The sequence below is a fragment of the Lactuca saligna genome, chromosome 4, assembly GCF_052625555.1.
Source record: "Lactuca saligna cultivar CGN05327 chromosome 4, ASM5262555v1, whole genome shotgun sequence".
NCBI lineage: Eukaryota > Viridiplantae > Streptophyta > Magnoliopsida > Asterales > Asteraceae > Lactuca > Lactuca saligna.
The window spans coordinates 30,466,714-30,486,076 of NC_136420.1; the positions used below are offsets into that span (position 1 = coordinate 30,466,714).

At 33.7% G+C, this 19,363-nt stretch overlaps 1 protein-coding gene across 1 annotated transcript; it reads left to right on the forward strand.

Moving 5' to 3' along the window:
* The first annotated feature begins 1,162 nt into the window (after positions 1-1,162).
* On the forward strand, positions 1,163-11,515 carry CALS7 (glucan synthase-like 7). The gene is made up of 41 exons (XM_078989566.1): positions 1,163-1,613; positions 1,705-1,805; positions 1,888-2,000; positions 2,083-2,173; positions 2,274-2,384; positions 2,470-2,592; positions 2,676-2,765; positions 2,864-2,955; positions 3,037-3,160; positions 3,281-3,415; positions 3,499-3,575; positions 3,665-3,752; positions 3,837-3,959; positions 4,047-4,164; positions 4,403-4,734; positions 4,941-4,993; positions 5,074-5,134; positions 5,228-5,309; positions 5,387-5,436; positions 5,524-5,610; positions 5,699-5,803; positions 5,887-5,984; positions 6,054-6,135; positions 6,239-6,402; positions 6,509-6,632; positions 6,721-6,824; positions 6,910-7,012; positions 7,410-7,561; positions 7,678-7,787; positions 7,885-8,004; positions 8,090-8,158; positions 8,231-8,420; positions 8,510-8,621; positions 8,709-8,831; positions 8,908-9,026; positions 9,222-9,305; positions 9,405-9,747; positions 9,844-10,641; positions 10,724-10,774; positions 10,887-11,072; positions 11,150-11,515. The coding sequence occupies exons 1-41, from the start codon at positions 1,415-1,417 to the stop codon at positions 11,387-11,389; spliced, it is 5,727 nt and encodes a 1,908-aa protein (XP_078845692.1). The 5' UTR covers positions 1,163-1,414; the 3' UTR covers positions 11,390-11,515.
* Positions 11,516-19,363: the final 7,848 nt, after the last annotated feature.

A 19,363-nucleotide genomic window follows, 5' to 3' on the forward strand; every position in this document is an offset into this window, starting at 1 on the left:
GATATCTATGTATGCTAAAGACATTAACAGATAAGTATGAAAACATTTGAATTTTCTTGCTTGTGGTTGTTAATTTTGCAAAATGTTATAGTATGAATTGTTAAATTTATTTCTTTCGTATTGGTTTGTATAAATGATTTTAATTTATTTTTTTAAGTTTAGTTTAGTCTAGAAATAGCTATTTCAAGACGATGTAGTAAAATGAGAATATGTCGATCACCTCCAAGCTCTCGTTTGGTTTTGGTAAATAGAAGAGAAGAGTAAAATTATAATTTCCAGTATTCAACACAACCAATCAAATTCGTAATCAAACAATATGGTTTGGTTAGAAGCAAGTTCCATCAAAACTTCATACCCAGTCAAATACTCAATCAGATCTTTCGTAGCTATCAAAAACCCTCAATTTCCCCTTGAAAAAACCTATACATCTAAGGCTAATCATGTGGGATTAAGGCGCATTTTAGTGGAGCTTGCGAAATTGGTATTTATTTAGGAAAAAACCTTTCATCTACGCCTAAATCATGAAAAAATCGTACTACCTTTACTTCAATTTTCATTTCCTTTTTTAATTTATTTTTATCTTACTGTAGTTAAATGCTTCAAGCTCAAAGTTAGAAGATCCAAGATCCGCTTGTGCTTGCTGGACGAAGAGTTCCATTCCAAAAAATTATTGTTTAATAACAAAAAGACGAAAATAGTGTTTATAAAAAAATTGATAAATATCAACAGGAAAACAATTAAAAAAAAGTCAAATAATGATATTGAAAAAACATTAAAAATAAAATAAAAACTGAAATTATTAAAAAAAATTATATTTTTAAAACTATATTTAATTTATAAATAAAATTTCAAATTTGGTCAAAAACTTCTTAAACTTTGAGGTGTCGTTCTAAAATAAATAATTAAAAATTAAAAAGTTAATAAATAGAAAATAATGAAGAAAGGAATGCTCAATGCTGTGGTTTTTTGGTCTATCCGGTGTGGTCATGGATGTGTGAGTTCCAAAATAATATAGCCGTGAGCTTCAGAAAGGCGGGAAATGGCGGAAAGCGCGTTCATATCTTCTTGCCTTTTCCCCCAAAAGTCACCAGAGGTTCCTTAATCTCCTAAGCTACCTCTTCTTCGTGGGAGTCACTTTTCCCCCAATCGTATCGATCATTTATCTAATTTACAAAAAGTGCAGCCAAAAAGCAAAAGCAAAAGCAACATCACTACAAAACACAACAGCGATCAATCTCTCAAAAAGTTGAAATGCAAATTCAAAAGATCCCCATATATACCGACTTCATACGTCCGTACAAGAATGAATCTCGATTATACTTTTTCAGCAGAACATATGTTTCCGTTGCAAGAACATCCGTGTACAACAACAGATTCAGTTGGATATTAGTGCTGTTGCTGGAGCTGATTGGAGATGGCGAGCACGAGCGGGACGAAAGATGTTGGGCCACCGAGGTCGCTGTCAAGGAGGAGTTCCGCCATGATTGATCCATATGCGGACGACAACTCTATCGTTGACAGTGAGCTCGTGCCATCGTCACTTGCTTCTGTTGCTCCAATCCTTCGTGTTGCCAATGAAATCGAGAAGGCTAACCCCAGAGTTGCTTACTTGTGTATGTTTCAAATCCGACAATTAACCCTCTCCGCCTTTTTCTTTCATGTGTATTGTGATCATTGATGTTCATCGTCTCTTTGTGGAATTAGGCCGGTTTCATGCATTTGAGAAGGCACACAGGATGGACTCTAAATCTACAGGACGTGGTGTTCGCCAATTCAAGACCTACCTGCTACATAGACTTCAGAAGGTACACCTGACAAGTTTTATGTAGAGGTATCTTGCTTTACAGAAACTCATGGAAATTTGAAATACTCCCTTGTTTACTACAGGAAGAAAACGAGACAAAACCCCGATTAGCAAACAGTGATCCTAAGGAAATACAGAAATACTACCAAAACTTCTATGAGAAAAACATAAGAGATGGTCAAGATACAAAGAAACCGTGAGTTTTGTTGTTTAATTAACTATCTTCCAGAATCTTCTGTAAATGATTCCTTAGCTCATTACAATTTCAATCTTCAAAGTGAGGAGATGGCTAAGATTATTCAGATTGCAACCGTCTTGTATGATGTATTGAGGACAGTGGTTCTACCTTCTACAAAAATTGAAGATGAGGTAAACTGGTCTATGCTCTATCATGCAGATAATAGGTATTTTAATTACTGTGGACACCGACACACTGGATTATTCATGCCCTTATTTCTGTAACATGCAGACTCAAAGATATGCAAAAGATGTAGAAGAGAAAAAGGAACAATATGAACACTACAACATTCTTCCTTTATATGCTGTTGGGGTTAAACCTGCAATTATGGAGCTTCCTGAGGTTGTCCCACTGCTTAAATACATGCACATATAGCTCTGTATCTCTCTGCTTCTGTTTATTTATTTGTTCATTTTAATATTTTTAGATTAAAGCGGCTCTTCGAGCTCTTCGTAATGTGGATAATCTTCCACTTCTTAGAAAGCCTGGGGATAGGGACAAATCTGTTATTGATATACTCGAATGGCTATCTTTAATTTTTGGGTTTCAGGTAAATTGTGTCCCTATTTTGCTTCATATAAGTCATGGTTTCTTAATTACAGCTTTCTCTTGTTTATTTTTCTTGCAATGAAGAAAGGAAATGTTGCGAATCAGAGGGAACACTTAATCTTGCTGCTTGCAAATATCGATACAAGATCAAAGAATGTTGAAGATTATGATCAGGTACTTCTTTTCACATCTTCATTCATCTCAATTTTCTTATTTCAAGCATAGATTGTAGTTTTATATCAGATTTGTTACATTGTGTTTGAATTTGGCAGTTGGATGGCTACACTGTACAACAATTAATGGATAAAACATTCAAGAACTATAGTTCATGGTGTGATTATTTGCACTGCAAATCAAACCTCAAGTAAGTTATCATCAGTGAAAAGATATTAAGTGGCATTCTTGTTTGTTTAAAATCTAATTTTTATTTCATATATTTGCATAGGTTTGAACCTGATGCTGATAGGCAGCAATTAGAGCTTCTTTACATTGGACTCTATCTACTTATTTGGGGTGAAGCTTCAAATATCCGCTTCATGCCTGAATGTCTTTGCTATATTTTCCATAATGTATGTTGTGTTAGACATATGTATGAGTTGTTATTAAAAGCATTGTTCTTTCATCTTCATGATGTGGTTCTATTGACTTATGAGATGGTATTTACATGTTTTTTTTTTGGAATGATTAAGATGGCGAATGAAATTCATGGAATTTTATTTGGTAATGTTGAATCTGTAAGTGGGGCCAAATATCAACCAGAAGCAGTTGGAGAAGAATCGTTTCTGCAAGATGTTGTGTCTCCTATTTATGAAGTTATGCGTAAGGTAACAACATCTATCTCCACTTTCTACAGTGTTCCAATTTTAGTGTTTAGGGTATTGAAAATATTGTTATTAAATGGTGACAGGAAGCCAGGAGAAATCGAGGTGGAAAAGCAAGCCATTCTTCTTGGAGAAACTATGATGATCTCAATGAATACTTTTGGTAATGCACATGAGCCTGGACTTTTTCTTTTTCTTTTAACATATTTTAGTTTTTTTTTCTAGTGGAAACTTGAACTTTTCTCCTTTCAGGTCTGACAAATGCTTCAAATTAGGATGGCCAATGGACCCCACATCTGACTTTTTTGTCAACTCTAACGATGAATGGCTACAAAATGATGTATCCATTTCAACCCGAACACTTTCCAGTTTCTACTAATTAGATATTGTTAATTGGCATTAAGATTTCAACATGTCATTACAGGAACACTTTAAAGTCATATCTGGAAAGAAGAAGCCTAAAACAAATTTTGTTGAAGTGCGAACATTTTTGCACCTTTACAGGAGTTTTGATCGGATGTGGATGTTTCTTATATTATGTTTTCAGGTATATAATTAATAACATTCTAGAGTTTTCCATTCATAGTCTGCTTTTGGAATTAGTTTCATTAAACTTTTTATTTTTATTTTTCAGGCTATGGTAATTGTTGCATGGCATGGAGACGGATCAATATTTGGCATATTTGATGATGGTGTTTTTGAGAGTATTTTGAGCATGTTCATTACATCTGCTGTCCTCAACTTTTTCCAAGGTACTTTTATGCACTTGTATTTCCTTTCCATTAAGTCCATGTTTCTTTTTTTCCCCATAAAGTCACATATGTATAAAGTGGCTGAGTTTGTGATGATGTATACATAAAGTCTCTTTCTTTTTTGAACTGTCTGAATAAAGATCGTTTCTTTCTTTGGACTGAATGAACTGTATGAATCGAAGTAAATGACGATTTTACCCTAACATTTGTGTGTGTGTGTGTGTGTGTGTTTTGACAGCTGGTTTAGATATAATTCTTAGCTTCAATGCTTGGAGGAGTTTAAAACGTAGTCAGATACTTCGCTACCTTCTTAAATTTACAATTGCTGCCTTTTGGGTGGTGATATTACCCATTGGTTATTCAAGATCTGTTTCGAATCCAACTGGAGTTGTTAAGTTTTTCAGTACCCTTGGAGGAAATGGGAGGGATGAGTCACTTTATAACTATCTTGTTGCAATATATTTGGCACCCACCATTTTGTCTGCATTGCTATTTATGTTCCCACCCTTGCGGAGATCCATGGAGCGCTCCAACTGGCGTGTAGCTGTCCTTCTAATGTGGTGGGCCCAGGTTAGCTAATCTTCCCCATTGATTTGCTTCTTATAGCATCCTACTTTCATTTCCTAGCATTATACATTGAAAAATCTACCCAATTTTAGCAATGTCATCCAAATACAAAGAAAACAAGGTAGATCTTTTAAAGTGTAATAATGTCTTAATAAGAAATAAAAATGCTATTTCTTCCTATTGACTTCAAAGTTGTTGAATCTTCTCAGCCAAAGCTGTATGTTGGTAGAGGGATGCACGAGGGCATGTTTTCCCTTTTGAAGTAAGGGTGCACACTTTAATTGATTTTCAAATATTCTTTTTCTCATTTCTATTTCTATGTCTACAACACTTGGTCTTTAGGTATACACTATTTTGGATTCTTCTGCTACTAAGCAAGTTTGCATTCAGCTACTATGTGGAGGTTGTCTAATTTCTTATCATTCAGTTACAAAAAGTTCCAATTTTTATAAACCACATGTAGTTTTAAAGGTCATTTTTCGAATTTTCATGATAGATATTGCCTCTGGTTGCACCAACAAAAACAATCATGAACATGTCAGTTAGCAAATATGAATGGCATGAATTCTTTCCTAATGGTAAAGTAACTATTTTAATCTCCCTTCTTGTGCTTACATTTTAAATTAGAATCAAATTCCTTTTGAATAATTTGCAGTGACTCACAATATTGGTGTGGTTATTTCCATTTGGGGACCAATTGTCATGGTAAGTGTGGGTGTTTGTTTGTGTGTATATGTATATTCTGCTTTCATGCAACTCACTAAAAGTAGATATGTTAATAATGTTCTTTAGATTTATTTCATGGATGCACAAATTTGGTATGCAATATTTGCTACTATTATTGGTGGAATCTATGGAGCCTTTAGTCACTTGGGTGAGGTTAGTACTTAGTACACATATCTTCTTTAATCAAGATCTTTTATTTTGTAAATTATTTTATGATTATTTTCTACTATTTAATTTCAAGATTCGGACACTTGGAATGCTGCGTTCCCGATTTGATTCAGTTCCATCAGCTTTCTATGAACGCCTTGTACCAATGCAAAAAGAAGAACATAAAAGAGACCCTTTGGTAAGAAAAAAAATACTATATATATTTTTCTTTTTTATTCTAATTAAGTCTTATATTTTCTTTTAATGACAAATGGTCTGTAGGAGAATGATTCATTGGTGAGAAAAAACATAGCAAAATTTTCACAAGTGTGGAATGAGTTCATATTTTCGTTGCGGATGGAGGACTTGATCAGCAACAGGTTGAAACCACCTCATATCTTAAATATTGTATTTTGGGTGATTTTACTGATATACCCTTCATTATATAGGGAGAGAGATCTACTGCTTGTACCATATACAACAAGTGTTGTCCCAGTTATCCAATGGCCACCTTTCCTGCTTGCTAGCAAGGTTCAACTCCTTATACCTTGTTTGATCATAAATATTAATATTTTACATTGAATGTGGATCATGTATTGAGTTATGAGTATTGACCACTTTTTATTAATTTAAGATCCCAATTGCATTAGACATGGCCAAAGATTTTAAAGGAAAGGAAGATGCAGACCTCTTTAGAAAGATCAGTAATGATGACTATATGCATTCAGCAGTTATCGAGTGCTACCAAACATTAAAGGGAATATTATATGGTATTCTTGATGATGATGGGGATAAAATGTAAGTTCCATGCTTTTAACTTTTATGGAATTATTTCCTTTCATTTCATGAATATAATGACAATTTGTTTTTTTTCTTTTTTCTTTTTCCCTACTTAATATAATAGGATCATACGGCATATATGCAATGAAATTGATACTAGCATCCAAACAAGATTGTTCTTAAGTAAATTTCGGATGAGTGGATTGCCATCACTCAATGATAAGTTGGAGAAATTCTTAAGCCATCTGGTAAAACTATATACAGTATATATTATCATTGTTGTTATGCTTGTTATAAAAACTATTTTTTTTTAGTATTGTATTGGGTGTTTTTCAGCTAACAGAGTATGATAATGCTGAGAAATATACATCCCAAATTATTAACGTCCTTCAAGATCTTATGGAGGTTATTACACAAGATGTTATGATTAATGGACATGAGTAAGTTTTGACAAAAAATTATACTGTATTTACAGGATTTTTTTTTCTACAATTTTATAACATGAAATCTCTTGGATTACTGTAGAATACTTGAAAGTGTTCATTCTCATCTTCAGGACAATGACAAAAAGGAGAGATTTGTACGGATTAATCTCAGGCTCACTCGAGTTAAATCTTGGAAGGAGAAGGTATGCAGGAAATGCAATAATTACAGTTTTGGTCCCTGTAGTTTTGATTTATATTTTTGGTCCCTGTAAAATTTATGCATTAATTACAGTTTTGTCCCTGTAGTTTTTAATTTGTATTCATTACAGTTTTGGTCCATGTAGTTTTTAATTTAGGAAATGACTGAATTACACTTTTGGTCCCTGTAGTTTTTAATTTGCATTAGTTACAGTTTTGGTCCCTGCATTGTAAAATTTAGGAAAGAGTAACTTACAGTTTTGGTTCCTATGGTTTACACCCTTCTGCAGTTTTAGTCCAACTTTTCAATTTTTGGTATGGCTTGTTTTTCTTAATTTGTCCACTTCTTGTTAAATGCTATTTTACTAATTGTTTTATTTGTGCTTATTTGTTTATTTATAGGTAGTGAGACTCCATTTGCTTATGACTGTTAAGGAATCTGCAATTAACGTGCCTATGAATTTGGAGGCTCGTAGACGTATCACTTTCTTTACAAACTCCTTGTATATGAAGATGCCAAACGCCCCAAAAGTTCACAATATGCTGTCATTTAGGTCAGTGAATTTTAACACCATATTGTTTCACTTGCTTAAAAATACATACATGTCCTAAATGCAATTAAATTACATAAACATGCTTGTTAATGAAAACAAATATTGTTTAAAAACAGTGTGTTGACTCCTTACTATAAAGAAGATGTTCTGTATTCCGAGGAGGAGCTTCATTTGGAAAACGAAGATGGAATTTCAATCTTATTTTATCTTCAAAAGATATATCCAGGTGACTCTTAGTCTTTACCTCAATTATAATAAAATCCTTTTTTTATCTTCAATGACCCTAGCCTCATACTTATTGATTTCACATGTATATAAATCAGATGAATGGAAGAACTTTGAAGAGCGAATTAGAAATCCAAAACTAAATGCCACTGAAAAAGACAGAACAGAAGCAACACGTCAATGGGTTTCTTACAGGGGGCAAACACTTTCAAGGACAGGTGTTATTTCCTTTAATTTACTATTCATATTTATAAAAAAAAAACCCTATAATAACCAAACATTTTTTTGTTTTTTTTTTTTCAGTGAGAGGGATGATGTACTACAAAGAAGCTCTTGAACTTCAATGCTTCCTAGACTCTGCTGATGACAGTGGTTAGTGTAATCTTTTGCAGATTCTTATATATAAAATAATTTTGTTAGTTATTAAAGTAAATTTTTTTGCAGAGATTTTTAGTGGCTACAGAACAGTTGATATGAATAAAGACCACAGGGTTCTTCTCAAAGAACGTGCACAAGCATTGGCAGATCTGAAGTTCACCTATGTTGTTTCTTGCCAGATTTATGGTGCTCAAAAGAAATCAAGTGATAATAGAGATCAAAGTTGCTATGCTAACATACTCAATCTAATGCTTATGTAACTACTTTTACTTTCTGTTATTATTATTGTTATTGTTATTATTATTGCGGTTGTAACTTGTATTTAAATTCTTAATTGTCTCTCAGATATCCATCTTTACGTGTCGCTTACATAGACGAGAGAGAAGATACCATCAATGGGAAATCTCAAAAGGTTTACTACTCTGTTCTTGTCAAGGGTGGGGATAAACTAGATGAGGTAGCTAAAATTATTATTATATATAAATATAACAATACCTTTTTTTGACGAAATGAAATTTCTAAAAGGGTTACATTGGTAATTTAGGAAATATATCGGATCAAGCTTCCGGGCCCGCCTACAGAAATTGGTGAAGGAAAACCCGAAAACCAAAATCACGCGATTATTTTCACCCGTGGGGAAGCCCTTCAAACCATTGACATGAATCAGGTAATTCCAGAATTACCCCTTGGTTTTTTATCTTCAATGCGTGCTACTAAGCATCTTTTGTACCTTTTTTTTTTAGGACAATTACTTTGAGGAAGCTTTCAAAATGCGAAATATTTTGGAGGAGTTCCATAGAGTTCATCATGGTGATCGTAGACCAACAATACTAGGATTGAGGGAACACATTTTCACTGGAAGGTTGGTATACCCTTCATGTTAACACAATTTTGTTGAGTAAATTCCATTTTTAATCCCTAACTAGAGCTGGTTTTTCAATTTTAGTCCTAAAAAGTTCTCTTTTGATTTTGATTCTTATTTGAGTTTCTTGTATATAATTTTTTTTTGAAAAGCCTCCAAAATTTGGTTGACAGTATATTACTTTTTAATTTACAGTGTGTCATCTCTTGCTTGGTTCATGTCCAATCAAGAGACAAGTTTTGTGACAATTGGTCAAAGGGTTTTGGCAGACCCTCTGAGGTATGTATGAATGCATATTATTAGTGATTTTTATGATATTATTATAGTGAAAATGGTAATTTTTTTAAGAATTGAATGTTTATGTTTGACAATTGACAGGGTGAGGTTCCATTATGGTCACCCTGACATATTTGACAGAATATTCCACATAACAAGGGGTGGTATAAGTAAAGCTTCAAAAATCATCAACTTGAGTGAGGACATATTTTCAGGTTACAACTCAACATTACGTGGGGGATACGTGACACATCATGAATACATCCAAGTAGGCAAAGGTAGAGATGTTGGTATGAATCAAATATCTCAATTTGAGGCAAAAGTTGCAAATGGAAATGGTGAACAGACACTTAGCCGTGATGTTTATCGCCTTGGTCGCCGCTTTGACTTTTTTAGAATGCTGTCATTCTACTACACCACAATCGGTTTCTACTTTAGCAGCATGGTATACTCATAGAATCATTCATGTTCATTGTTACATAACAATAACAATTTTCTACTTCCATCAATATGTTTATTGTGATTTTTGTGTTGTGTCCAGGTAACTGTACTTGTTGTTTACGTGTTCCTATACGGAAGAATGTACATGGTTTTAAGTGGACTAGAAAAGAAAATTCTAGAAAATGCAACTGTTAACAACAATAGAGCACTGGAAGAGGCATTAGCAACCCAATCTGTGTTTCAACTAGGGTTACTTTTGGTACTTCCCATGGCAATGGAAGTAGGTCTGGAAAGTGGATTCCGAAGAGCCCTAGGCGATTTCATCATCATGCAACTTCAATTAGCCTCCGTATTTTTCACTTTCCAACTCGGAACAAAAGTTCACTACTACGGGAAAACAATTCTACACGGAGGTTCGAAATATCGCGCCACAGGTCGTGGATTTGTCATCTTCCACGCGAAATTCGGTGAAAATTACAGATTATATTCGCGTAGTCACTTCGTGAAAGGATTGGAATTGGCTATGTTATTGGTTATCTATCAAGTTTATGGGGATACATACCGAAGTTCGAATTTGTATCTGTTTATAACCTTTTCGATGTGGTTCTTGGTGGCATCCTGGTTGTTTGCTCCTTTTGTTTTCAATCCTTCCGGATTTGACTGGCAGAAGACGGTGGAAGATTGGACGGATTGGAAACGGTGGATGGGGGATCGCGGCGGAATCGGAATCCCACCGGATAAAAGTTGGGAATCGTGGTGGGTTTCGGAACAGGAACATTTAAGGCATACAAATATGCGAGGGAGAATTTTGGAAATTGTACTTGCAATTCGGTTCTTTATTTACCAATATGGACTTGTGTATCACCTTAACATAGCTCGTGGCAGCCAAAGTATACTGGTACTGTTATTTCCAATTATACCCCTACTCATGTGCTTCCATCTATCATGCTCATGATTTTTCATTGAATTATTGTTTATAGGTTTATGGGCTTTCTTGGTTGGTCATGATAACTGCTCTTCTAGGGTTAAAGGTATGTAAAGTTATAAAACAAACACATGTTGAATGTTTTTAAATTGTTGGCCTTTGATTCACATACATACATGATCTAACTGTTTGTTTGGTTGTGTTTTTTTCTTAATAAGCTGGTTTCAATGGGAAGACGGAGATTTGGGACAGATTTTCAACTCATGTTCAGAATCTTGAAGGCGCTTCTTTTCCTGGGATTCTTATCAATTATGACTGTTCTATTTGTTGTATGCAGCCTCACTTTAAGCGACATATTTGCTGCTTTTCTTGCTTTCCTCCCAACAGGCTGGGCATTTCTCCTGGTATCTTTATCAACTAAAAATCTTTTTTGGTTGGTTTTGTTATGTTGTAGTAATTTAGGTTGGTTTGGTTGTTTCAGATTGGTCAAGCATGCAGGCCTTGTGTAAAGGGGATTGGGTTTTGGGGTTCAATAATGGAGTTGGGACGAGCGTATGAATGTGTGATGGGATTGGTGATATTTATGCCGATTGTTATATTATCGTGGTTTCCATTTGTGTCTGAGTTCCAGACACGCCTTTTGTTTAATCAAGCATTCAGCCGAGGTCTGCAAATCTCGATGATTCTTGCCGGGAAGAAAGACAAGACTCAATCTGCTTGAGCCCTGATCATGCTTTTTGTAAATTGTAATTATTAGAACAACATGAATATCTTTTTTACTTAGTATGAAACTAGCTATTTTGTATTTTTATTCAAGAGGTATAAGTAAAGAGTTAATTACATAAAAGGTCATATATATATATATATATACTAGCCGTCTACCCGCGCAAAGCGGCGGGGCACGTGAGTTCTTTCGGTGATATGTTTCCATTACAAAATTGTTATGTTAAAAAAAAGTACATGTTGAAGACAATATAATCAAACTATGGTGTTATTTGTTACATCATGCATCAAATAACCAATAAAAAGCAACCAGTCAAGACGACACAAAATATTAATCGTGCAATACTTCTTTATACACCACATTTGCTGTATAAACCCCATCACCTTTTGAATTTTCGTTAGGCTTTACTAATACTTTTGTATTGCAACGTGAAACCCCTCTGGACAATGCAACATAAAGTTGTCCATGCGAGAATACTGGTTCTGGAAGATAGATACCTACATATGGAATTGTTTGTCCCTGAGCTTTATTGATTGTCATTGCAAAGCACAATCGAATAGGAAACTGTTTCCTCATTAGAGGATCGATGGTTGCTACTAATTGGTTGTAACTGGTATTGGTTTCATATCGATGGATGTGGATTCGCATATGAAATCAATTGTGTTCGCATCTATGAAATCAGTTCGCATATGACATCAATTGAGTTCGCATTTGGTTTTGTGGGTCAAAACAGTTCGCATAAGAAGTTCACGATTTGTTTGAGGTTAATTGATTTTGATTTCGCAAGCTTGGAGTCGGAGATCTGGATTGTGTTCGCATCTATAGAATGCGAGGAGAATTTAATGGTGATATTCAGTTCGCATTTGGTGACACAAGTACGTGGTTGATGATTTTTGGTTGGTTCGCATTTGAAATCAGTGGGTTTCGCATTTGGGTTCGTATCTGGGTTTCTCAAACAACTGAAATGCGAATATGAGACAACTGATTAATTTCTCAGTTAATGCGATGAAATGCGAATGAACTCAAAGACGGATGGATGCAAGATGCGAAGAATTTGAATGAAAATGCGAAGTTTTTAATGTATAAATGCGAATTGGGGAAGAAAGCTTAGAGTTTCGCATTTGGCACCTGATCTTTTCAAGAAATAATATAAGTGGTCCAACTTCGCAAAATGGGGTCATTTAATCAGAAAATCGATCATTCTTCAAATATGACATTTAATCAGAAAATCGATCTAAAAATGAGACATTTGGTGTTTATCGATTTTTCAGGGTCGACGGGTTGTATGAAAAGCGAAGGCTGAGTAATTGAAAATTAGAGGATCGATGGTTGCTACTAATTGCTTGTAACTGGTATTGGTTTCATATCGATGGATGTGGATTCGCATATGAAATCAATTGTGTTCGCATCTATGAAATCAGTTCGCATATGACATCAATTGAGTTCGCATTTGGTTTTGTGGGTCAAAACAGTTCGCATAAGAAGTTCACGATTTGTTTGAGGTTAATTGATTTTGATTTCGCAAGCTTGGAGTCGGAGATCTGGATTGTGTTCGCATCTATAGAATGCGAGGAGAATTTAATGGTGATATTCAGTTCGCATTTGGTGACACAAGTACGTGGTTGATGATTTTTGGTTGGTTCGCATTTGAAATCAGTGGGTTTCGCATTTGGGTTCGTATCTGGGTTTCTCAAACAACTGAAATGCGAATATGAGACAACTGATTAATTTCTCAGTTAATGCGATGAAATGCGAATGAACTCAAAGACGGATGGATGCAAGATGCGAAGAATTTGAATGAAAATGCGAAGTTTTTAATGTATAAATGCGAATTGGGGAAGAAAGCTTAGAGTTTCGCATTTGGCACCTGATCTTTTCAAGAAATAATATAAGTGGTCCAACTTCACAAAATGGGGTCATAAAAAGACAAAAGTGCAGAATTTTCATTTCGCATCCCTGTAGTCTTCGCAAAATGGAAAATTTTACCCAGTTTCGCATTTGGGGTAAATTTTTTTGAGAAATTGGAATATTTTCAAACTTTTTTTCTTAAAAAAAACACATTGTTTTCGTCTAAGAGAGGGAGAAAAACGATTAGGGTTTATAAGGGAAATACTTCATGGCAGTGGGATTTATAGCAGGGTTTATAAGGTGGAGAGAACAAACACACGTCTGCTATGAGATATTTTAATCAGTTGCAAATGCAACATTTAAAGGATATTTGTTGAAGCGTATTAGGATGAAAAGGTTTTAAATTTTGAATGACCATGAAATTAGGATTTTGCTGAGAAATATAAGGAATCAAAACAAATTTAAAATTTAATATTATTTTATTAATGGTTGTTTGTAATATTAGCTTAATCGTTTGTACGTCTTAAAAAAATAATATTATTATATTCAATCTATTTATAGAAATAGTTAGATTTCTTTTATAAGTAGTAAAGATATATATATATATATATATATATATATATATATATATATATATATATATATATATATATATATTTCAGGTTAAACATAAGTTTTATTTTATTATTATTTTTATTTCTAAAAAAGCCCTTATGTTTTTTCATATTTTTGATTTGACCGTTTTAGCAGGTTTATCAGAAATTTTCTGGTTTACTCAAATGTTAAAAAAAAATCTAATCTTTTTTTTTTTCTCTAAAAAACCTCTAAACCTTTTTTTTTTTTTGGGGAAACAATCCTTGCATTTTGCAAATTTTTTTGCTTGGATCAACTTTTTTGTTTTGGTTCACAATTCTTTTGTTTTCATGTTGTTTATAATGTTCTTGATAATTTTCAAAAACAAAAAGAAATGATGTAGTGATTCTTGTTGGCCAAAATAAATATTAAAATCTATTACATGGTACCTAGAGATTGGAGACCGTAGAAGGTTAGGAACAATCGTCTAAGTTGGCTTGGCTGATATCTTTGACCAATTGGAGTTAAAAATTTGTCTTCCTGATTCTTAAAACAAGCTAAAGGGTTTTTGGCACCGTAGCACAACAAAAGTTTGAAGAATTTACACATTTAATCATCCATGTATTTTTTTTTGCGCAGTTAGTCCTTAAAGTTGGTTTTTACCTATTAAATAGGGTCTTGACCCCAAACTAACGGGTTTCCAGTTAACTCCACTTATCTGGAGTCCTACATGGCAAAATAGGTTTATATTAATGCCACATGTTGCATATGTGGTGTCCATATAGATTACCATTTACTTAAATAAACATTTAACTCGTTCTCTTTCTTTTACTCCCTCCAGTGAATCGAAGCTAGCATCCTCTTTTTCTTCTCTTCAATCAATCGCATGTCACATTTCTCCCTTCCTATCTTCAATCGATTGCATGAAATAAATCACACCCATTCTCTTTCTTTTACTCCCCCCACTAAATCTTCGAGTCTCACTCCTCCTTCGTGTTTTTTAATTTCACTCAAAGCAAAAGATGAACAGGTGGTATTTGGTGGTTTGATTTGTGGTGAACAGGGGCTGATTTCCTTGGATGTTGCAGATGGGTATGGATTTTCCCTCTTCTCCCTCTTGATGTGTTCTTTTTGAATTATAGGTGTTGTATGGTTGATGCGATGATGGAGGGTGAAGATGGTCATGATAAATATCATCTGTGGCATTGAATGAAGGATTGTTGATGAACAAAGCAAGGAGTGTAAATATCGATGTTGGTCAAGGCGATGGGGGATGAAGGCGATGGCGATGACGCTCCTCCAATTTCATGAGAAATGCTTTAAGATAGTTTCCGGGATTTCCCCAATCAGTTCATTCTTGTATATGTTCAACAATTTCTGATGGGATTTCACAAAATAATGAATTTTAGGATGTCAACAACTTGAAGATGTATCAACGGAGAAAGTAAGAGCACCATAGATGCTTCCAGTCAGCTTATTCCCTCAAAATAGAATACTTCGTAGCCCTAACTGAAATACTCAGGTAGGAAGAAACCTTGTGAATGAGTTCCGACTTACATCCAAGCTCTGAAGATTCTGGCATGAGATATCAACGATCGGGACTTGCAGATTTAGAATCCATGTCTGTAGATCTATGTTTTCTGGTTTACCTAATGCAAACGAATTTCTAGGGTTTTCGGATTCAAATGGTTTTTGGAATCGAAATTTTCAGGTTTGTAATCGATATTTGCATATCCCATGTTCGATATTGTAAAAGTCAGTCTTCTTGAAAATCTCCATTGATGCCGAAAATGTACCTTGTCTCCAAATTTTGTTGTGGATGGAGACGGTGGATAGTGGTGGTGGTGGGAGATTATTTTTGTTCTTATTTTTAGTTTATGATATGTGCCAAAAGAAGTATTTCATACGTGGATTAGTGAGAAAGTGTTGTTTTGTTATTTTTTAATTTCCAGGTCAGCAAATATAACAAATATACTGGTTCATCAGGTTGCCTAGCTAAAAATGGTATAATTGAAACATTTTTTTTAAAAGTTTAATGACTAATTGTGCAACAAAAAAACTTGAGTGACTAAATGTGTAAATTTGTCAAACATTATTGTGCTACAGTGCCAAAAACCCCAAGCTAAAATGTCAAACCAGTTTAGACTGCAAGATTAAATCACTTCCAAAATGAAAGCTGAATTAGATTCCAAGCACATTGGGAAATGACATCTTAGATTGTTTCCAGAATCAAGCAAAATGATAGTTTCCAGACTCCAATCTAAGGGTTGCATTTAATTATCAACTATCATCCTTGTAAATTTCCAAATAATAATTTACCATGTCAATAAACCACAATCCAAATCAAAACATGACATAATATGTCATTACATAGCAAACCATAACTTAGTATAATAAGAGTAACATAGACCAACAAAAGACAATTTTGGGTTGACACAAGACCATTACATAACAAAATAACCTTTTCCAAACCGGTTATGATCATGATTTCTACCTTGGAACTCCATTAGATGAGCCAACACCTTCACAGCTCCTTGGTTTGTAATCTTTTTGATTACTTGTTATTTTTTCTTTACCATGTGTTAACTTGCAATCTCATCTTGTGTTTTATTTCTTTTCTTTTTAGCTCTTCCAACCAGCATGTGAAAATAAGATTGGAAAATCACTTCTAGGCCACATTCTTTTACCTCTAATTTGTTCTATCTTGAATGCATACGTATTTACCATGTTTTTAGCTAGCAACACTTAACCAACTCTCTACATTCCTACATGCTCGTGACTTTCTGTCATATCCTAATCGAATGCAACATCATGCGCTTACAACCCACTTCCTACATGAGAAACTTATAATACTAACATATACTACACATTGCTCATCAAAGGACCACTAAGCCAATACTTGGAATTCACATAGTATACTACACTGTATTAATTGACTTGGGTTTGAATACCATATAAAATGTAAGTTGTTGTTGTCAAGGGTCTATTGGCCTTATAAATAGCCTTTTGCATATTTGCCATTTTTTCCATCATGTATTCCAAACAAGTTATTATTGGTTTGTCTCTTCCATCAATCAATTTGCTATTAAACACCTCATAAATGTTGTTCAATAACACATCAATATAAGCTCTTTCTATAAAATGTGACTTGACCAAGTGTTTTTGATGGAATTCATTTTAACCATTCAAACCCTTATTGATTATGCATCCTTAGCTCCTCTAGTTTTTTTTTTTCAAAATGTGGGACAATACAAGAAATTGCACAATTCCATAACAAGCCCCTATAAAGTCCCCTTCCAAATAAGTTTCATATTCTCATGTATGAGCCTTAAGCAATACTTATGATAGGGTCCCTTTATGATAAGCACATGGAAACAACTTTTGTATTTACTGTACCCAATCATAAAGGAAAATAAATACAAACATTAAATTACAAGAATTAAAATGAGTTTATACTTATGTTTGAGAGTGAGGTATGTATCTTTTGTGTATCTGTGACAAATGTGAATTAGAGTTAGGTTAAAGATCCATATCATCACCCAAGACATATATTATTTTTCAGATCTTACTTTTTCATTAGGGTGGAGGGAGTCATTCCCTCCCAATCCACTCAACTCATTGTCACATTAGTTCCATATAAGCTTTTCTTTCTTTTTCTCTCTCTCTCTCTCTCTCTCTCTCTCTCTCTCTCTCTCTCTAAATCTTTCCTTACCCGCAACATATAGAAATTCTATCTTTTCCAACCCCCTTAACCCGTTTGTCAAATTATCAAATCATTTTTTATTTAATTAAATTGAAAATATAAAATAAAATAAAACATAATATTTTTTCTTTAAAATAAACTTTTGCTAACTCAAAACAATTTTTTTTGTTCCAAAATAACATTTATATAGAAAAGAAAAAAAATAACATTGAGTGGGAGAATGAATTGTAATGTACTTTTGATATATATGTATACAAACTTATGTAGAAAAAAAAACAAATAAATAAAATATCACGGTTGCATATATGCATGCTATGCCTCTTGTTTTTATTTTCTTTGAAAATTAAATAAAAAGGAGGTGCATGACCCACAAAACAAATAGATAAAGTTTCTTTCGGTTTCTAAAAGCCACTCAAACTAATTTTCCATAGCCCACTTAAACCACTTGCATTGAAGGAATGACAAATCGACGACACCACCTAAAAAACTTACAACCCGCGTCAACAAATCCACATCTATACATTCTTCCTAGAGCTTTAGAGAAGCGTACCTGATGGCACATCTTTGCTGTGAACATGCTTGGATTACCTTTTGTATATCATACAAACAAATTAGAAAAATCAAACTCAAAGAAAACCACAAATATCAATAAATATTTCCATATAAGCTCAGTCATTATCATTCCCCCATGGCCCTATGATCAATAACATAACTAACTTGCATATTTAAATCGCATCCATGAGCTCGAATGTTCCACATTGACAAGAACTTTGTAAAAAAACACAACTTCTGAAGTTTATAACAAGTTTATGATCACATAAATTGTTTTGTTTTTCAAGATTATCTTTGCTTCTTCTTGCCAAACATTCAGGATCAATGTTGAAACTCTTTTCTTTGGGTAGATAAGGTAAATGTCGGTAAGAGTATGTAAGCGAGTGTCGTAAAAAGAGTAAATGCCCTTATGAGCAAGACACATGAGACTTGAGAGAGGTTAACGGAAAGAAGGAGACAATGTCAAGTGTCCGGACCAACCTTATTAGTTTAGTTTGGACTCAACTTGCAAAATCAGTTTACTGAACCTTGGACCAAAGATAATCTTTTATTACAAAGTTTATTTATTTATTTTTTAAATTTCTTTTTGTCTAGCTCCAATCACGTATCGGAAGCAGTGTTGTAAAACTCATCGAGTTGACCGATTATTTGGCCCCTTACCGATGTGAGTCACAGAATCCGAGTACTCCCTGATCGGCTCCTTGCTAAAGCGAACAATATTATAAAACTTGATCAACCCAGTGATTAATATGTATAATATATTTAATGATTTATTATCACGAAGTGAAACCATTATGCGTTTTACAGTTTGTGTATTCACATGTATCTAATTTTGTTATATATTTCAATCAATTTATGATTTTAATTTATGATTTTGACATATATAATTTTCCGAAAAATATTTTACATGAATTACCGAATCCGAATGGAAAATGATGCTTCTACTTAATAATTTGATTCGTCCACATTAGGTACACCACCTAAGTAATTATCGTATAAGTTAGTAAAACATACATTTCAAGTGGATGAATCAATTTATTAAATGGAAATATTACCTCTTAATCCGAATACTCTTCGAGTACTCGTTACTTGGCCGAACAGGTACCGAGTAACGAGTTCTACAACCTTGATTGGAATCATAAAATCGTAACACATTGCTATTACATCATTCTATTAAAACATAACAATTATAATACATACTTAATTATTTCTTTATATATTAACAATATTTTACATAAAAAAAATTATTAAGATAAAAGTGATAATGTATATATTTACGGTTGGAAAATGAAATT